The sequence below is a fragment of the Puma concolor genome, chromosome D3 (assembly GCF_028749965.1).
Source record: "Puma concolor isolate L17-30 chromosome D3, mPumCon1.1.hap2, whole genome shotgun sequence".
In the NCBI taxonomy this organism is placed as follows: Eukaryota; Metazoa; Chordata; class Mammalia; order Carnivora; family Felidae; genus Puma; species Puma concolor.
In genome coordinates, this window is record NC_141678.1 from 53,116,345 (window position 1) to 53,132,302 (window position 15,958).

At 38.6% G+C, this 15,958-nt stretch overlaps 1 protein-coding gene across 2 annotated transcripts in view; it reads right to left on the reverse strand.

Annotated features, from left to right (window-relative positions):
- DSC2 (desmocollin 2) overlaps positions 1-15,445 on the reverse strand; it is a 36,439-nt gene extending 20,994 nt beyond the window's left edge. For both annotated transcript variants that reach the window (XM_025931415.2, XM_086682673.1), the window contains exons 1-6: positions 14,917-15,445; positions 7,184-7,268; positions 6,099-6,298; positions 5,031-5,150; positions 3,701-3,856; positions 534-678 (exon numbers count right to left, since the gene is read on the reverse strand). In XM_025931415.2, the coding sequence (XP_025787200.1) occupies positions 534-678; positions 3,701-3,856; positions 5,031-5,150; positions 6,099-6,298; positions 7,184-7,268; positions 14,917-14,985 (775 nt within the window). In that variant the 5' untranslated portion in view covers positions 14,986-15,445. The remainder of the gene's footprint in view (positions 1-533; positions 679-3,700; positions 3,857-5,030; positions 5,151-6,098; positions 6,299-7,183; positions 7,269-14,916) is intronic.
- Between the last annotated feature and the right edge of the window lie 513 nt (positions 15,446-15,958).

The following is a 15,958-nucleotide window of genomic DNA, read 5'->3' on the forward strand; positions in this document are numbered from 1 at the left end:
TCTGACTTCCAGCTGAAATGGTTCATTTTAATATGATTGAGAAAACGCATGATTTTCAATGACCTTTATGATTATGCTCAGAATATTGTCAATCATTTAATCACTATGGAATATCAGTAGATCTCTTCAAGGCTAAGACTTCAATTACTTAAAGACTCCTTTTTAGAGTACATTCTCTTAAAAGTATTTATTTTATCTCACACAGGAAGGCAAAATAAGATACTGAATAACTTCTCTATTTTTCAGGTACGATGCTTGGCATTCCAGGTGTATAATGTATCATTTAATCTCCATAACAATCTTGCATATCAATAACCCATTTTACAGATAAGAAAACTAAGGTTTGTCAAAATTAGGAAGTTTTCCCAGGGTCACAGCTAGTGAAAGGCAGAGTAAAATTCCACCCACAGAGGTCTGAGTGACAAGTGCCTTGTTCTTGCCAGCAAGATATGCTGCCTCCCAATGGCCACCATGAAACTCAACTTATGAATTAAAACATTAAGTTACCGTATATTGTTAAGGTAGGTACTCACCAACTCTGCAGTTTTCAGGAACTGTAAATATGTAAGTTGTTTCTGTAAAAATTGGGTAGTTATCATTTTCATCCTCAATTCTGATTACCAGGGGCAGTGGAAGTTCTGGAGTATATCCATCTGGAGTTGTGGCAAAGGCAATCAGCTGTGAGGAGTAAAATAAGAAAAAAAGCAAAATTAAAATATGGTTTACACTTGCTTTGGCTTTAGTTTGGAAACTGTGTGGCATTGCAGTGTGAATTTTGCCATTTGTTATTGTTTTGGGATGTGGACATGACCTTACTGCCATAAGAGGTGGTTAATCCCATGGTATACTACAGCATTTTATGTTTATCTAATATAATAACATAGATAATTTTGGTTTCTTCACTAGTGCTGCACATTTTTCATGAGCGTAATGGCTTTTATCATTATTTCCCAGAACAGTCTTGAAGATTGTTTTGTGGCTTTTTCTTATTTTATTTTGTTTTTTAAGTGTTTTTTTTTTTTTTTTATTTTAATCCCAGTTGTTAACATATAGTGTTATATTAGTTTCAGGTGTACAATGTGGTGGTTCAGCAATTCTATAAATTACTCAGTGCTCATCATGATAAATGTACTCTTTAATCGCCAATCCCTATTTCACCCATCTCCCTGCTCCTCCCTCGCTCTGGTAGCTAGCAGTTTGTTCTCTACAGTTACCAGTCTGTTTCTTGGACTATCTCTCTCTTTTTTTTTTCCTTTGTGCTTTTGTTTTGTTTATTAAATTCCACAGATGAATGAGATCATATGGTATTTGTCTTTCTCTGACTGACTTATTTTGCTTAGTATAGTACTTGCTAGCTCCATCCTTGTCATTGCAAATGGCAAGATTTCATTCTTTTTTATGGCTGAATAATATCTCATTGTATATATCACTCTTCTTTATCCATTCAGTGGATACTTGGGCTGCTTCCACAAATTTGGGCATTGTAAATAATGCTGCCATAAACATAGGGGTGCTTGTATACCTTTAAATTAGTGCTTTTGTATTTGGGGGGTAAATGCCAAGTAATACAATCACTGGATTGTGTGGTAGTTTTATTTTTAACTTTTTGAGGAACCCCCCAACAGTGGCCACACAAGTTTGCATTCCCATCAACAGTGCCAGAGGATTCCCCTTTCTCCACATCTTTGCCAACACTTGCTTTTTCTCATGTTTTGATTTTAGCTATTCTGCCAGGTGTGAGGTGATATATCATTGTGGTTTTGATATGCATTTCCCTGCTGATGAGCGATGTTGAGCATCCTTTCATGTGTCTGTTGGCCATCTGGATGTCTCCTTTGGAGAAATGTCTGTTCATGTTTTCTGCCCATTTTTTTAATGGAGTTATTTGTATTTTGGGTGTTGTTTTATAAGTTCTTTATACATTTTGGATACTAACCCTTTATCAGATATGTCATTTGAAAATATCTTCCCCCATTCGGTAGGTTGCCTTTTAGTTTTGTGGATTATTTCCTTTGCTGTGCAGAAGCTTTTTATTTTGATGTGGTTCCAATAGTTTATTTTTGCTTTATTTCCCTTGCCTCAGGAGACATATCTAGAAAAAAGTTGCTATGGCTGATATAAGAGAAATTACTGCCTGTGCTCCCTTCTAGGATTATTATGGTTTCAGATCTCACATTTAGGTCTTTAATCCATTTTGAATTTATTTTTGTGTATGGTATAAGAAAGTGGTTCAGTTTCATTCTTTTGCGTGTTGCTGTCCAGTTTCCCCAACACCATTTGTTGAGAAGACTGTCTTTTTCCCTTGGATATTCATTCTTTCTTTGTCAAAGATGAACTGACCATAAAATTGTGGGTATATTTCTGGGTTTTCTGCCCTGTTCCATTGATCTATGGGTCTTTTTTTTTATGCCAGTACCATACTGTTTTGATTAGTACAGCTTTGTAATACAACTTGGAGTTTGGAACTGTCATGCCTCCAGCTTTGTTTTTCTTTTTTAAGACTGCTTTGGCTATTCAGGGTCTTTTGTGGTTCTATACAAATTTTAATATTGTTTGTTCTAGCTCTGTGAAAAATGCTGTTGGTATTTTGATACGGATTGCATTAAATCTATAGATTGCTTTGCATAGTATAGATATTTTAATAATGTTTGTTCTTCTGACCTACGAGCCTAGAATATCTTTTCATTTCTCTATTATTTTGTTTTGTTTGAAAGTTTTAGGTGCACGGATTTTAAATATAACTTTCTGGATCTTCATTAACTTTGGTTTCTTAGGACTCCAAATTCCCCAGGTGCTGTTAACTAGAATATTATCTTATATTCTACTAATTAGGATTTTAGTTATATTTGGTAGTTATATTTAGATTTTTAAGTTACGAATTTTTAAATTTAAAAAAGGAAAGTCAGAAATAAAGCAAATGCATGGCTATACATTGTGTGTGGAATACAATTTATTTCTTTTACTTTTATAATATGAATTCTAATTCCAAGTCTTCTCATAACAGCTTTCAGAAAAAGCAGAACATCACAGATACTTAGGAGGCCATGTTGTAGCAATTCTAAACATAAATATTTAATTCTAAGTTTGCAAGTCTATTCACTTAATTTGGTCTACTGATGAATAAGTAATTCCTCCAAAGTAGACGTAAAATAATTAAAACTGAGTTAAGCAAAATGACCAGGTCCTGTTGGGAAATCAATACGACATTAGGTTAAATTCTCCCATATTAATGCTCATGCCACCATGGGAAGTTAACCAGATGATGAAAGACTGGATAATCTTGATTAAGCACTGTCCACACTCCTCACCTATTCACCATAAGTTAACCTTCTCTCGTTGCAAAAATACTGACGTCTAACTTGCAAAGTTCACTGACCTCCCATGATATCTCTCTGTACCCTAAAGAGGTTCACAGACCTTTTATGCCAACTGAATCACTGGTTTTCAGAGTGGTATTCCCTTTTTCTTTTGAAAAAAAAAAAAAAAGAAGAAAAGTAAAACTATCATGCCAAGACCCAATCTAAGAATCTAATGCTCTTTATTCTATAAAGTTTTTTTTGTTTCAAGTCTCTGCTATTGGATGTTGCCAGAGCCTAGATGACAAACTCAGAGGACAGAAGAGGGTAAATGAATTGAGAATGAGAGATAAAGCAGCCAAGCTTAATAATTACTAATACAATATGTAACCTTCAGACTTTACCTCAAAAGATTCATACTGCTCCCGATCCACAGGACGAGTACAAAACAGGTTTCCAGTATCTCTCTCTACATAAAATAAATTTATAGGTTCTCGGTCTACCCCAGGTCCTCTGATGGAATAGAATATAGTGTAGTTTTGTGCGGTGTCAGATTGAATCTAGAAAGTAGGTATTATATATATAAGAGACAGATTTTTATTTCAGCAAAACTTTCATCTATACATTCATGCAATCATGTTGCCATTTTTATTGCAATAAGTAATTGCCCTCTTTAATTCATTATCATGTACAAATAAAAAACAGGTAACAGAATAAGGAAACCTAATAACAGAAATTACAAGAGCAAGGCATGAGAAGAAAAATATCTTAGTATCTTAGATTTCCAGAATACCTGAGGACTACTTTAAAGGCTAAATGGTACCTATGTGGGCCAAACATTTAAGACTGTAACTGTCTGAGAAAACAAAGTATTCTGAGCATGAAAAATTACCCTTTTGTCAATTTTTTAAGCATGAATTGTTATTATATGCAATACAGGATTTGAGACTCTAGGTTTAAAGTTACTGTGAGCAGGGCAAAAACACGGAAAATGCTTTCCTTAATTAGTTTTCATTATTTGTCAAAATCTTTTTTATTATAGGAGCTGAAGAGAAAGAGTGGCAGGAATGGGTGAGAAGAGAAATGATGTAATATCCTGGCATGTATGATATTCTGGTACTTGATCCAAAAAGCAAATTTTTTCCCAAGTTGTTTTGATACTCTTAGTAAGATCTTGACTGTATATCAGGATGACTAACATAATTATTTTTAAATGATTTCTTTCTCGACTTTAATATGTTCTTCTTTCAGCTGCATTAAATTTGTTGGTGGGATATAAAAAGTTATAAAGAGACAGAAAATGTGGATATAGTCTGATCTAAGTAGTGGACTTGGGGATAAACAACAAGGAGGATGTATGTGTCTTTTCCCCTTCGTGGCATTTGTCTTCTTGTCAGTAATTTTATCTTCTTTAATGGAAGATGTTTTGGGGTTTCTAGACTACACTCTGTGATACCCTTACTAACATGAAAATTCATTAAGGAACCATGTGTTTGAGAGTGCTAGATGAGTTTCACAATTTCATAAAAAGGCTTTGCATGACTAAAACTGCAAAAGAATGCATGACGGTGTAAAGATATATATTTATACCCATATATTGAAACATACAATACACATCTTCATTCACTCATATATTCATATGCAACTGTTTTCGAAATAACTGCATACTCATTAGCCAAATTAAAAAAAAATGGAAGCCATAGACTTTCACAGTGAAAGGAAAGTAAATTGTACCTGTTGAAGAAAAAGTGGGAAAGGACCCAAGGAATTCTCTTGCATTGAACAAGGAATAGGAGCCCATCTTCTCTTGGCACGTCTTAGAACTTTCTCTCTAGAATGCCTCTTCTTCAGTACCTACATTTAGAAGACAGGAAAAAAGTAATAAAGCCAATGAATAATATACTCTCAAACATTGGAACTCTGACACATCTCCTTTCATGGGGAGCTGGGAAGGTGTAAGCCCATGGTAGTGCTTGAAAACCAAACTAAATGTCAACACAGCCAAAAGATAACAAAGAAATCATGGTCCTAACTGTTATCACATCAATCCTCTTGAGGAAATAACTTGGTGAGAATATGGAAGAAAGAGAGATGGAACGGGAAGCCTAGAAACAAAATTACAAAGACAAAAATAAAATTGACTACGTTACCATTGCCATATTGCCATGCAAAACGACGGGAGGAGAGAGATTCAAGGAAAATGAATGAAGTGAGTGATCTCCTAAATCTAGCATATGTACCTTCCACTCACCAGCAACTAGGAAGAGCCAGGGACCAACAGAGAGATCTGTGTCAGAAGGAGGAGAGAACAGTGGTGATAACTCTCAAACCGCTGTAGTGAATAATGGCCAGTGGCTGAACAGAAGTCATTTGGATCTTTGGTGTCATAATACAATAAGTTCGTATGAGGTCTGAACCTCAACCTAAAACAGTCATCTACTTTTTAAGACTACAAATTATGCTAAGATACATAAGACCTCCAGAAACAGAGTTTTAAAACTTGTTTTGGAAATCGACTCTACAAGAAAGATCAAGATAGGCTTCTCTGTGTCTGATTTCAACTTCTCATGCTGCAGTAGCCCAATTTCTCCTTTTATGTCCCAAATAAAAAGTAATTATAACCTGGAATAACTGATATGGCAAAACCCGTTTCCGCCACTTGAACACTGTTAAGTTGTATGATGGTTTTCATTTTTCATCAAGCAAAACCATCCCACATTGTTTCTGATTCCACATCTTCCCTGGTAATGTTACACCTGCAGAAACCAATTCATTATGCTGCATGTTTATAGTTTGGTATACCTTTGTTTGATGCTGTAAAAGGACAAGTATTTTCTCTTCCTCTTGGTTATCAGTGTTGGAAAGTAATATGGTAAACTTCCTCTCCTCTGAGGACAAAAGAATAGCATTTGTTGTATAGACTGAACCATCTTCTAAAATTTGGAAGTCAGGATCACTTGAATGAATTAGATTTGCAGATTGAAAGCACTCCTTCAGGTTAACTGTGGAAAATACACAGAACAATCATTTGTAAGGTAAAACAAAATAATACATAGGTTTAACAGTAATCTATGCTTTTGGGGGCGGGAAGCCAAAAACTTAAAATTAATTACACTGACACTTGTAAATGTTGCATTTTTAAAAGTACATATGAAACCACATGGTGAATTAAGTTGTGCATCAACACAGATATCACTTCTAATACCTACTTTATATCCTTCTAAAAAAGAGACATTTGTCCTGAAATAAGGGCATGTGAGTTCTAATGTTTGAATATGTAAACCAACACACAAAAAAGTTTTTCTTTATTAACTGAAATTAGCTATAGAGTAACACATGAGAGAACTGAACTTAAACAGAATCTAGAGAATTAGTCGGCAGCTATTAGATTAAAATGTTTCTTAACTCTTTGCATCTGTTGTTAAAGAGTCATGATATTCTGTGTTCTCACTGGTCTGCTCCTTCCTTGCACATTTGAGTTATGTGAAAAAAATTAATTGACAAAAAACAATATGTGGAAATAAGTATCAGTAAGATGCCAAAATATCTGAGGATTAAAATACAAAAACAATACCTTTAAACTCAAGAAACAGTTCCAATGCTATTTCTCAATTTCACAGAAGTATATTATATGCCATACCTTTCATCTAGGATAAATATTAATAATTATTACTCAAACTAAACCTTTTTATCTACTCATATCATCATGTTTGTCAAGAAAGGACAGTATCTCTTTTATTGGAATGACATCATATGTACATATGTATTACAGATGATAAAATATCATTTTAACCATTAATTCCAATACAGTTATCCTTCTAAAAATTACACTAATTTTACAAGATCGTACCAAATTAGGATTTATTCACATTTTTGCAGTTTCTTACCTCTACCAACAAATTTTCCAGCATCTAGTTTGGAGGGAACATGTAGCGTGACTTTTTTGCAGGCATCACAGGCAAATGTTAAGATCTAAAATACCAAATCAATATTACACGTTAAAGAAAGATCCTTTTAATGTGTACATAGTTTATATGAATTATAAATTGGTATAATTATAAATTAGTTTATACAACTTGCAAAATAAAATTTAAAAACATACACTGCAGTAAAATCAGAACAAAATTGTATGGAGAAGAAGAATAAAACAATAGACCAAGAGTCATGGCTCCCTCCTTCACAAAGCATGTAAAGTCTAATAATTCCTTACCCTCTCGGGCTTTTTTTCCTATTCTGCAAAAGGAGTTAATAGTAACTTCACTGATTAATTTAGTGAGTTATCGAGGAATTAATGGCAACCAATGTGAGCACTAAAAACTTAGGAAGGCAGCACAGGTATGTGATTAGGAAAGAGAGAAAAAAAAAATTACAGAGCCAGCAAAGTATTTCAGTTAATTGTCAATTGCACATGAGCTACGATATCAAATCAATAATATCCTAAACAAAAACCCAATGCTTTAAAATTTTTTTAATGTTTATTTATTTTTGAGAGAGAGAGAGACAAACAGCGCGAGTAGGGGAGGGGCAGAGAGAGAGGGAGACAGAATCAGAAGCAGGCTCCAGGTTCCGAGCTGTCAGCACAGAGTCCAAAGCGGGGCTTGAATCCACGAACTGCGAGATCATGACCTGTGCCAAAGTCGGACACTTAGCCGACTGAGCCACCCAGGAGCCCCTGAAAACCCAATGCTTTAAAGAGAAGCATCAACTCATTTTCACGGAGCAATGTAGAGATGATTTATCTATGACCTCACACAAACAAGCACGTAACTTTGAAATACGTATTTATGTTGAAGGCACATCTTCTCATAAATGACCATTAAGGTCATTTTACAAAATATATCACTTAAGATTTTTGAAATGAGTTAGTGATTTATGGTAACCATTTCCAATACAACATATATTTGAACACACTGAAATTTAATTCTGTTCTAAAACTTTATAATACACACTTCTGAAAGATTCACAATTTTTTCTACAATTTTGCAAAGCTTTTGACAAAAGCAAGACTGCTGACGAGCACTGACACTGTATTTACAAAGGCTATAAACATAAATGAAAATAATCAAAATCTGGATGTTTATTTCTAATACACATTTTTATTTCCACTACATATGCCAAGACATATTTAATTATCCAACTCAAATTATATAGGAAGGATTAGGCAAGGCTGGGATTACATTTCATTTGGAAATTAGGGATGGATTGGAAATTAAAAGATGAGAAGAATGTTCACTGGCCACATCCTCTAGAGAGAACAGGAGTGGAATGAGAAAGCGAAGAGTCCAGCTCAGGGTGGTTGAAAGCATGCTTCTACTTATTCATTCAACCAACCTTTACAGGCTGCTTACTAGGTAGTGTTCAGCAATGAACAAGGCAAAGTCTTTGACCCCATGGAGATTATCTTATAATGAGAGACAAAAAAATAAATACACAAAGGTCATATAATGCCAAAGTCACAATGCAAAAAGGTCGCATAATGCCAAGAGATAAATGTTGTGAGAAAAATAAAGCAGAGAGAAAAGGTGACAAAGGGAAGACCAGAAGCCTGAAGGAAATGAGGAAGCAAACCAGTTCATCAACTGGGGAAGAGTCTTCCAGGTGGAGAAAAAAAACAGAACAAAACCCTGGGAAAGGATTTTGCCTGGTGTACGAGAGGATCAAAATGGTGGTCATGGTAGTATAGCACAGTGAGGGAAGAGTGATACCATAGGCATTGAAGTGACAATCATGGGTAGATCACATAGAGTCTCAAAGTAGAAGTCTAAAACTTCTCGACTTTATCCTGAGTGCAAAGAGAAGCACCCATAGGTTTAGAAACTGTGGAGAGGGGCGCCTGGGTGGCTCAGTTGGTTAAGTGTCTGACTTCGGCTCAGGTCATGATCACATGATCAGCATGAGCATGAGTTTGAGCCCAGCGTCGGGCTCTGTGCTGACAGCTCAGACCCTCAAGCCTGCTTCAGATTCTGTGTCTCCCTCTCTCTCTGCCTTTCCGGCGCTCACACTCTCTCAATCTCTCAAAAGCTAACAAACATTTTAGAAAATTAAAAAAAGAAGAAGAAGAAGAAGAAGAAGAAGAAGAAGAAGAAGCAGCAGCAGTTGTGGAGTAGCATCAGGTGGCAAGCATTTACATAGACTCATTCTGGTGGCCCTGTGAGAACAGACTGTAGAGCAGCAAGAGTGGAAACAAGGACACCAGTTGGGAGGTTCCAGTAGAAATCCAAGAGAGGGAGGATGGTGACTTGGACTAAAGTAAAAACAGCAGAGAAGATGAGATATGGCTAGATTAAGATAATACTTTAGGGAACAGTATTCATCCATTCATTCATGCATTTAACCAATATTTACCTAATGTCTTCTATGTACCAGACACAGAGCAGTAAACATGATCCTCGTGAAACATTCAGTTCAAGGGTAAGACATAGTCATAATTTCAGTAAAGTAGGATAAATGCTCTGCTAGGGAGGTACAGTTGCTATACGATGGCCTTGTGTGGAAGCCAGGTGAGGTCACCTAAAGAGTGGCTGTACATGAGCCATGTCAAGAGGAGGCAGAGCTTATATGTCCCAAACACAGAAACAAGCATATGTGAAACCCAGAGATGACACAGATCTGAAAACAAAATCTCGAAAGGCTGATGCTACAAGAGGGACAAAGTTTAAACTGGATTCACAGAAGTAGGTTTGGGATAGATTCTGAACAGTGTTAACAACATATGTAGATCTTTTTTTCCTAAAGATAATAAGAAACCAAATGTTTGTTTTAAGCAGATAAATTACATAAGCAGCTTCCTATTGGAATAAGGTGAGTCTGAGCAGTGTGGAGAATGGATCAGGGAAATGATTTTCATTTCCAATAATGGCAGCTAGGTCATTCAGGAAGGAGAAAAAAAAAACAAAAAACAAAAAACAAAAAAAAACAACCCACCATGCCCAAACTAAAAATGATGGATACATTTATAAAAAAAAAATTTTTAATCTTTATTTATTTTTGAGAGAAAGAAAGAGCATGAGCAGGGGAGGAACACAGAGAGGAGACACAGAACCTGAGGCAGGCTCCAGGCCCTGAGTTGTCAGCACATAACGCGACGCGGGGCTCGAACCCACAAACTTCGAGATTGTGACCTGAGCTGAAGTCGGATGCTCAACCGACTGAGCCACCCAGGCGCCCCAAGAAATTATTTTCAAAAGCAATAAAAAGTTAGAATGCCAAGGAGTAAACTTAACAAGAAAGATATAAAGTCTATTTGAGAAAAATCTGAAAAGATTTCTGAAAGACACAAAAGTAGACTCACACAAAAAGAAAGATATTATTTTAGATAGAAAAAAAATCAACTATAAATATATCAATTTTCACTAAGTTAAATTATAAATTTCATGATCCCAATATAAACCTTAACAGTATTTTTTTCTGGAACTAGACAAGCTGATTTAAAAAGTCTTAGATAAAAATAAATAATTAAGAAAAGACAGGAAAATTATGAAAAAGAAAAGCAATGAAAGGATATTAGCCCTAGCAGATATTTAAAATTCTATGAAGTCTCAATAATTAAAACCGCAATATTGCATATGAATAGCAGAAACATATTAGATGCATACAAATCAGAAAGGAAAAAGTAAAAGTTTCTATTCGTGTTTTTTGTAACTCTATACAGTCCATAAATGTTGTAACTTTGTTACACTCACCAATAATTTATGAGAGTTCTTATTTCTCCACATTCTTGCCTACCCTGTATTGTCAAACTTTTGGATGCTTGCCAAATGGGAATGACTTGTCAATGAAATTTAAATTCATCTTTTCTTATTATGAGCGAGGGTGAAATATTTTTATGGGCCATTTTTATTACTTTATGGGCGTTTTCCATGTCCATGTTCATGTTGGACTACTTGATTTATAAGAGCTCTTTTTATATTAGTAGATTAGACTTTTAAAATATGATCTGCAAAATTTTTTTTTTACAATTTATGAGTTACCTTTGACTTTGCTTATAATGTTTTTGTTTGGTTCAGTTTTTTTGCCACAGACAAGTGTTTATGTATGTGTGTCTTAATATAATTGATTTATATTATTTATAACATTTATAATATATTTATATTAATGATTATAATTGAATATAATTGGTTTTCTCAATATTAATAAGTGGCTTTTGAAATTTAAGCCATGTGAACCATAGAAAGTCTTCTTGACCCCAAATTTATTTTTTTTATTTTTATTTTTTAACATTTATTTATTTTTGAGACAGAGAGAGACAGAACATGAACGGGGTTGGGGCAGAGAGAGAGGGAGACACAGAATCAGAAGCAGGCTCCAGGCTCTCAGCCATCAGCCCGGAGCCCGACGCGGGGCTCGAACTCAAGGACCGCGAGATCGTGACCTGAGCTGAAGTCGGACGCTCAACCGACTGAGCCACCCAGGCGCCCCCTTAACCCCGAATTTAAATAGGAATTCACGATGTTTTCTTCTAATATCTGTATTGTATCATATGGTGCATTTAAATCTTTCATCTGTTTGGACTTTTCTGTGGTGTTCTGCATGAGGTATGGGTTCAACTTTACCTTTTGCCAAATGACTGCCTGATCAAGTAGTCTCATACTATATATACATAGTATAATATAACAGAGTATAGTATGACATGCTATATAATATATAATATAGCATATTGTACATACTATAGTACTATACTATAATATACTATAGTATTGTACATATATATACATATATATACACATGTACAATTCTATATGTATATACCATATATATATATACCATATATATATACCATATATATATATATATATACCATATATATATACCATATATATATATACCATATATATATATGGTGTGTGTATATATATATACCATATATATATATGGTGTGTATATATATATATATATATATATATATATATATATCCTCAATGGTGGGATATGCTATCCATCATAAAATTTCTTTCTGTCTAGTGAATATACAACCTTTATGGGGGTGAGAAGGAGCTGGTAATATATACCAAAAGAATACAGTCATCTATACTTTTGTCTGGGCATCCCATTTCTGGTAATCTATTCTATGCACATACCTGCCAATACATGAAGTGACATATGCACACAAGTTTATTCACTGTGACATTATTTATAATAGCAAAAAGTAATAGCAGGAGTGTTGGAGAGAAGCAGAGATATCCATAAGATATTTCTGAAGATAGACTTAACGGGAGTTAATGATGGATTTGGGCAGGGGAACAGTGAAGAAGGAAAAACAGCTTCCAGACTTCCTACCTGAGCAATAAGGTGTATAGCAGTGTCATTCACTGAAATACATGACACGAGAAGAAAAGCAACATTGTCTGAGAAGATAATAAATGCTGTGTCATACATCATACTAGGGAGATATAAAGACTTACTGTTCAATGAAGACATCCCAACTAACAAAATAAATTTAGTACAAGTAGACACCTGTGTATTTCACAGACAGGACCTGTAATAGGGAGCATGATTATGAGTGGTCAGGAAGGTCAAAAGAAAAAAGGAGTGAATTTCAATAAAGACACAATCTACAAGGTGGAATTGTATAAGGAATGGTTTATATGTAGCAGTGGGGATCCCTTATGACCTCAGAGATAAAGCAGCCTCCTTAGGTGTTTCGGTAGAAACCAGAGTTCGAGTGATTAAGACGTGTGCAAGGTGAGGCAGTATTAGGAAGTGGAGAGAAGCTGATGTTTAGAATGGTGAAGGATTAGTTGGGTACAAGAACAGGAGGAAATGTAAAGGGCGTTCCCCCAGTGAAGAGGAATTACTCCTTTTTATTTAATAATATCTTCTACTCAGATGCTCTTTGAACATCTATCACACTTGAGGCTCACCACCACAAGAACCATCTGAAGCAGGCAGGACTTTGTACAGATACATGCATATGAGCATCAGACGAGGTCTTCCAGCTAGAATGCAGCAGGATGAGGGGTGTGTCAGAGCCAGCACTTTTTTTCCTATCTACCCCACTTCTGGCCTATCCAGCTTTGAAACTAAGAAAAGCCAAGGAATGAGGATTATTCACCTTTAATTTATTCAGTTTATCGACGTTCTTCTAGAAAGGATCTGAGATCACACAGAGAAAGACTTGCGTGTAAGCATATGTAAAGCAACGCTATTTATTGCCCAGGCCTATTATCATCCATGCTTAATCACCCTTTTTCCTTCAAAGAAAATGGCCAGTGGTTTAAAAAGTGGCAACTTTATTAGGGATCTAACCGAAAGTATTTCTTTGTCATCAACTACATATTTTGCAACCGTTATTTATTCCATTCTTGGTTTTCTCAACAGTAAAATATTAACTGCTGTGCACCTGGCCCTTTCTATGATACTAATGTGCCCTGGGAATTTAATTAAGGGTTTTAAAGTCCATAGAATTCCTAGGGAAAGACATTGTAATGATAGTACAACTACAATTTCACGACCTAAAATTTTAAGGAATTCACTGCAAGCTAAGAGCGACTGAGAAGCGAAATTATCCGAAAATTTCAGCCCCCCAGTTCCAGCACTCCCAGAAGAAATCTTCCTGCTGTCTGTTCTCCAGGTTTGTCCCCTTGTCCTTCAGAGGACTTGAGCTCCAATGCCTGGGGCTCAACGTGAAACGACACTACTGAGTTGAGTACTCTTTGGCACCTGGTCTGTTCATTCTCCTTGTAGAGGATTTAGGAACCCAATCTGGGAAACCTCCGATCCCAAACTCTCCCAGGGGCTGTCCACTCGCACTAAATTCCTGAAGCATCTGCCACCCATCCCCCTCGCGCCCCCCCCCCCCCCCCCCCGCATGCGATCCCAGTCTTTTCTGCCTGGGAGGGTTACTGTCCCTCCCCAAATAAGGCCACCCCCTTTCGCTCCCAGGGTTAGGTGGGTGGGGTCGTTGCTACAGTTCTTTAAAGTGGGAAAGAAGTTAGAGCAGAGGAATCCAGATGCCTCTGGGGAAAGAGATCCGGGCGAATATTTCCCTAAAGACTAAGGGGCTGGCAACCGCACTCGGAGACACGCAAAGGGAACTATACAAAGGGTCTCCTAAGGCCCGCCCATCTACCGTTTCCGGGTGCAGTGGGTCGAGACCACTCCCCTACTCTCTCTCCCGATGGCCCCCACCCCCTCCCCCAACACACACACGCTCAGAGAGACTCAGAGCAACCCCCGCAAAGGAGCGCACTCTGTGACCCAAGGGCGCGCACTTTCCGTCCGGTCCGCCCAGCGCTCGCCCCAGCCGTGGCCGGAACCGGGCACCGGGGCAGAAGTGGACCGTACCTTCCCGGGGAATTGCAGAGACCGGGAGGAGCAGCGCTCCCCGCTCGTACCCAGAGGCCACGGTTTTGGAAAGGCGTTTGCAGCTCACGCCTGCGTCTCTCTCTGCCTGCGCTGAGTACATCTACCGCCAACACTACTCCTCCCCTTGGGGATCGCGGCGCCCAGGTCGCCAGCCTCTTTCTGGCAACCTTCCCCTATTCCAACAGCTCCATTTGTTCAACCAGCCGGCGCCCCATTAACCCCCGCTTTGCCCGCCACCCCCACGCACCGCTGCTTCCAGCGCCCCCCCATCGGGAGGAGCCCCCTCGCGGGAGCCGGCAGCCGAGCGGCCACTCACCGTGAGGGTCAGCAGCAGTTGCCGGCAGAGGGCTCCGCTCCGGGAGCGAGTGGGGCGGTCTGACGCCATGGGAGTACTCGGGGACAGGTCACCCGCGCTGCACCGGGAGGCCGGAGCGAGCGGGCTCGGCGGGGCCAAAGGCCGCGGCGAGAGTCAGGCAGGGCCCGCCGCGCAGGAGGAGTGCGAGGCACAGGAGGAGGTGGCGCGCGGGGAGAGGCGCTTTCCTTTCTGGCTGTGGGTGAAGCGCCTGCCTCGCACTCAAGGGGCTTTTCCTCTGGCCCAGGGTGGGGCTCCAGGCGCGTCCGAAAGACACCGGTCGGCTCCTCCTTGGGATTTTCTTAAGTCTTCATTTCTTTAAGAGCGCAACAGGTGGGAACTCCCTCTCGCCGCCACCCTTTTACCTGCGCTAGGTGTTTCTCAGCAGCGGACGCCACCTATATGCCCCATGCGCCCCCCCCCGCGCCGGTGGCCGCCTGGAGGATTAGCAGCTGGCCCTGCCCAGCAGAAGCCCTGACTGTACAAAGACTCACTCCCCGGGAGCGCCGGGCCGCGGGAAGGGGGCGCGGACCTGGGCGCGCTCCCGCGCCCCGACTCCGCCCCGCGCGCTGCCTGCTCCGCCAGCTGTTGGGAAGTCAGTCACAGACCCGCAGACACCAGAAGAGCTGGAGCCCCGGATTTTATGCGAACGGCTGCCTAAGTCGTTCCGAGAGTTGATTCGGTGGCCTCTGCTGGAGTAAATTTACTGCAGACATCCAAGTGCCGTTCAGACAGGGTTTTCATCTGTGGCACACCTTTCTTGGGGGGTCTTATTTTTGTTTTTAGAAATTCCATACCCAATATGGCAGTGATGCAACAAAATTACCAGAAGTTAAAGACGTTAATTGATTAACTAATTAATTAATTAAGGGAATCCAGTTTACAGAATAATAATAATAACAAAATCAAGGGTAAGTTACACAGAAAACGGATCTCTTGAGGCCCTAGATGCTGACTAAATGTGAGCTCCTGCTGTTCTCCAAGACCCTCCCTTGTCCCAAATTAA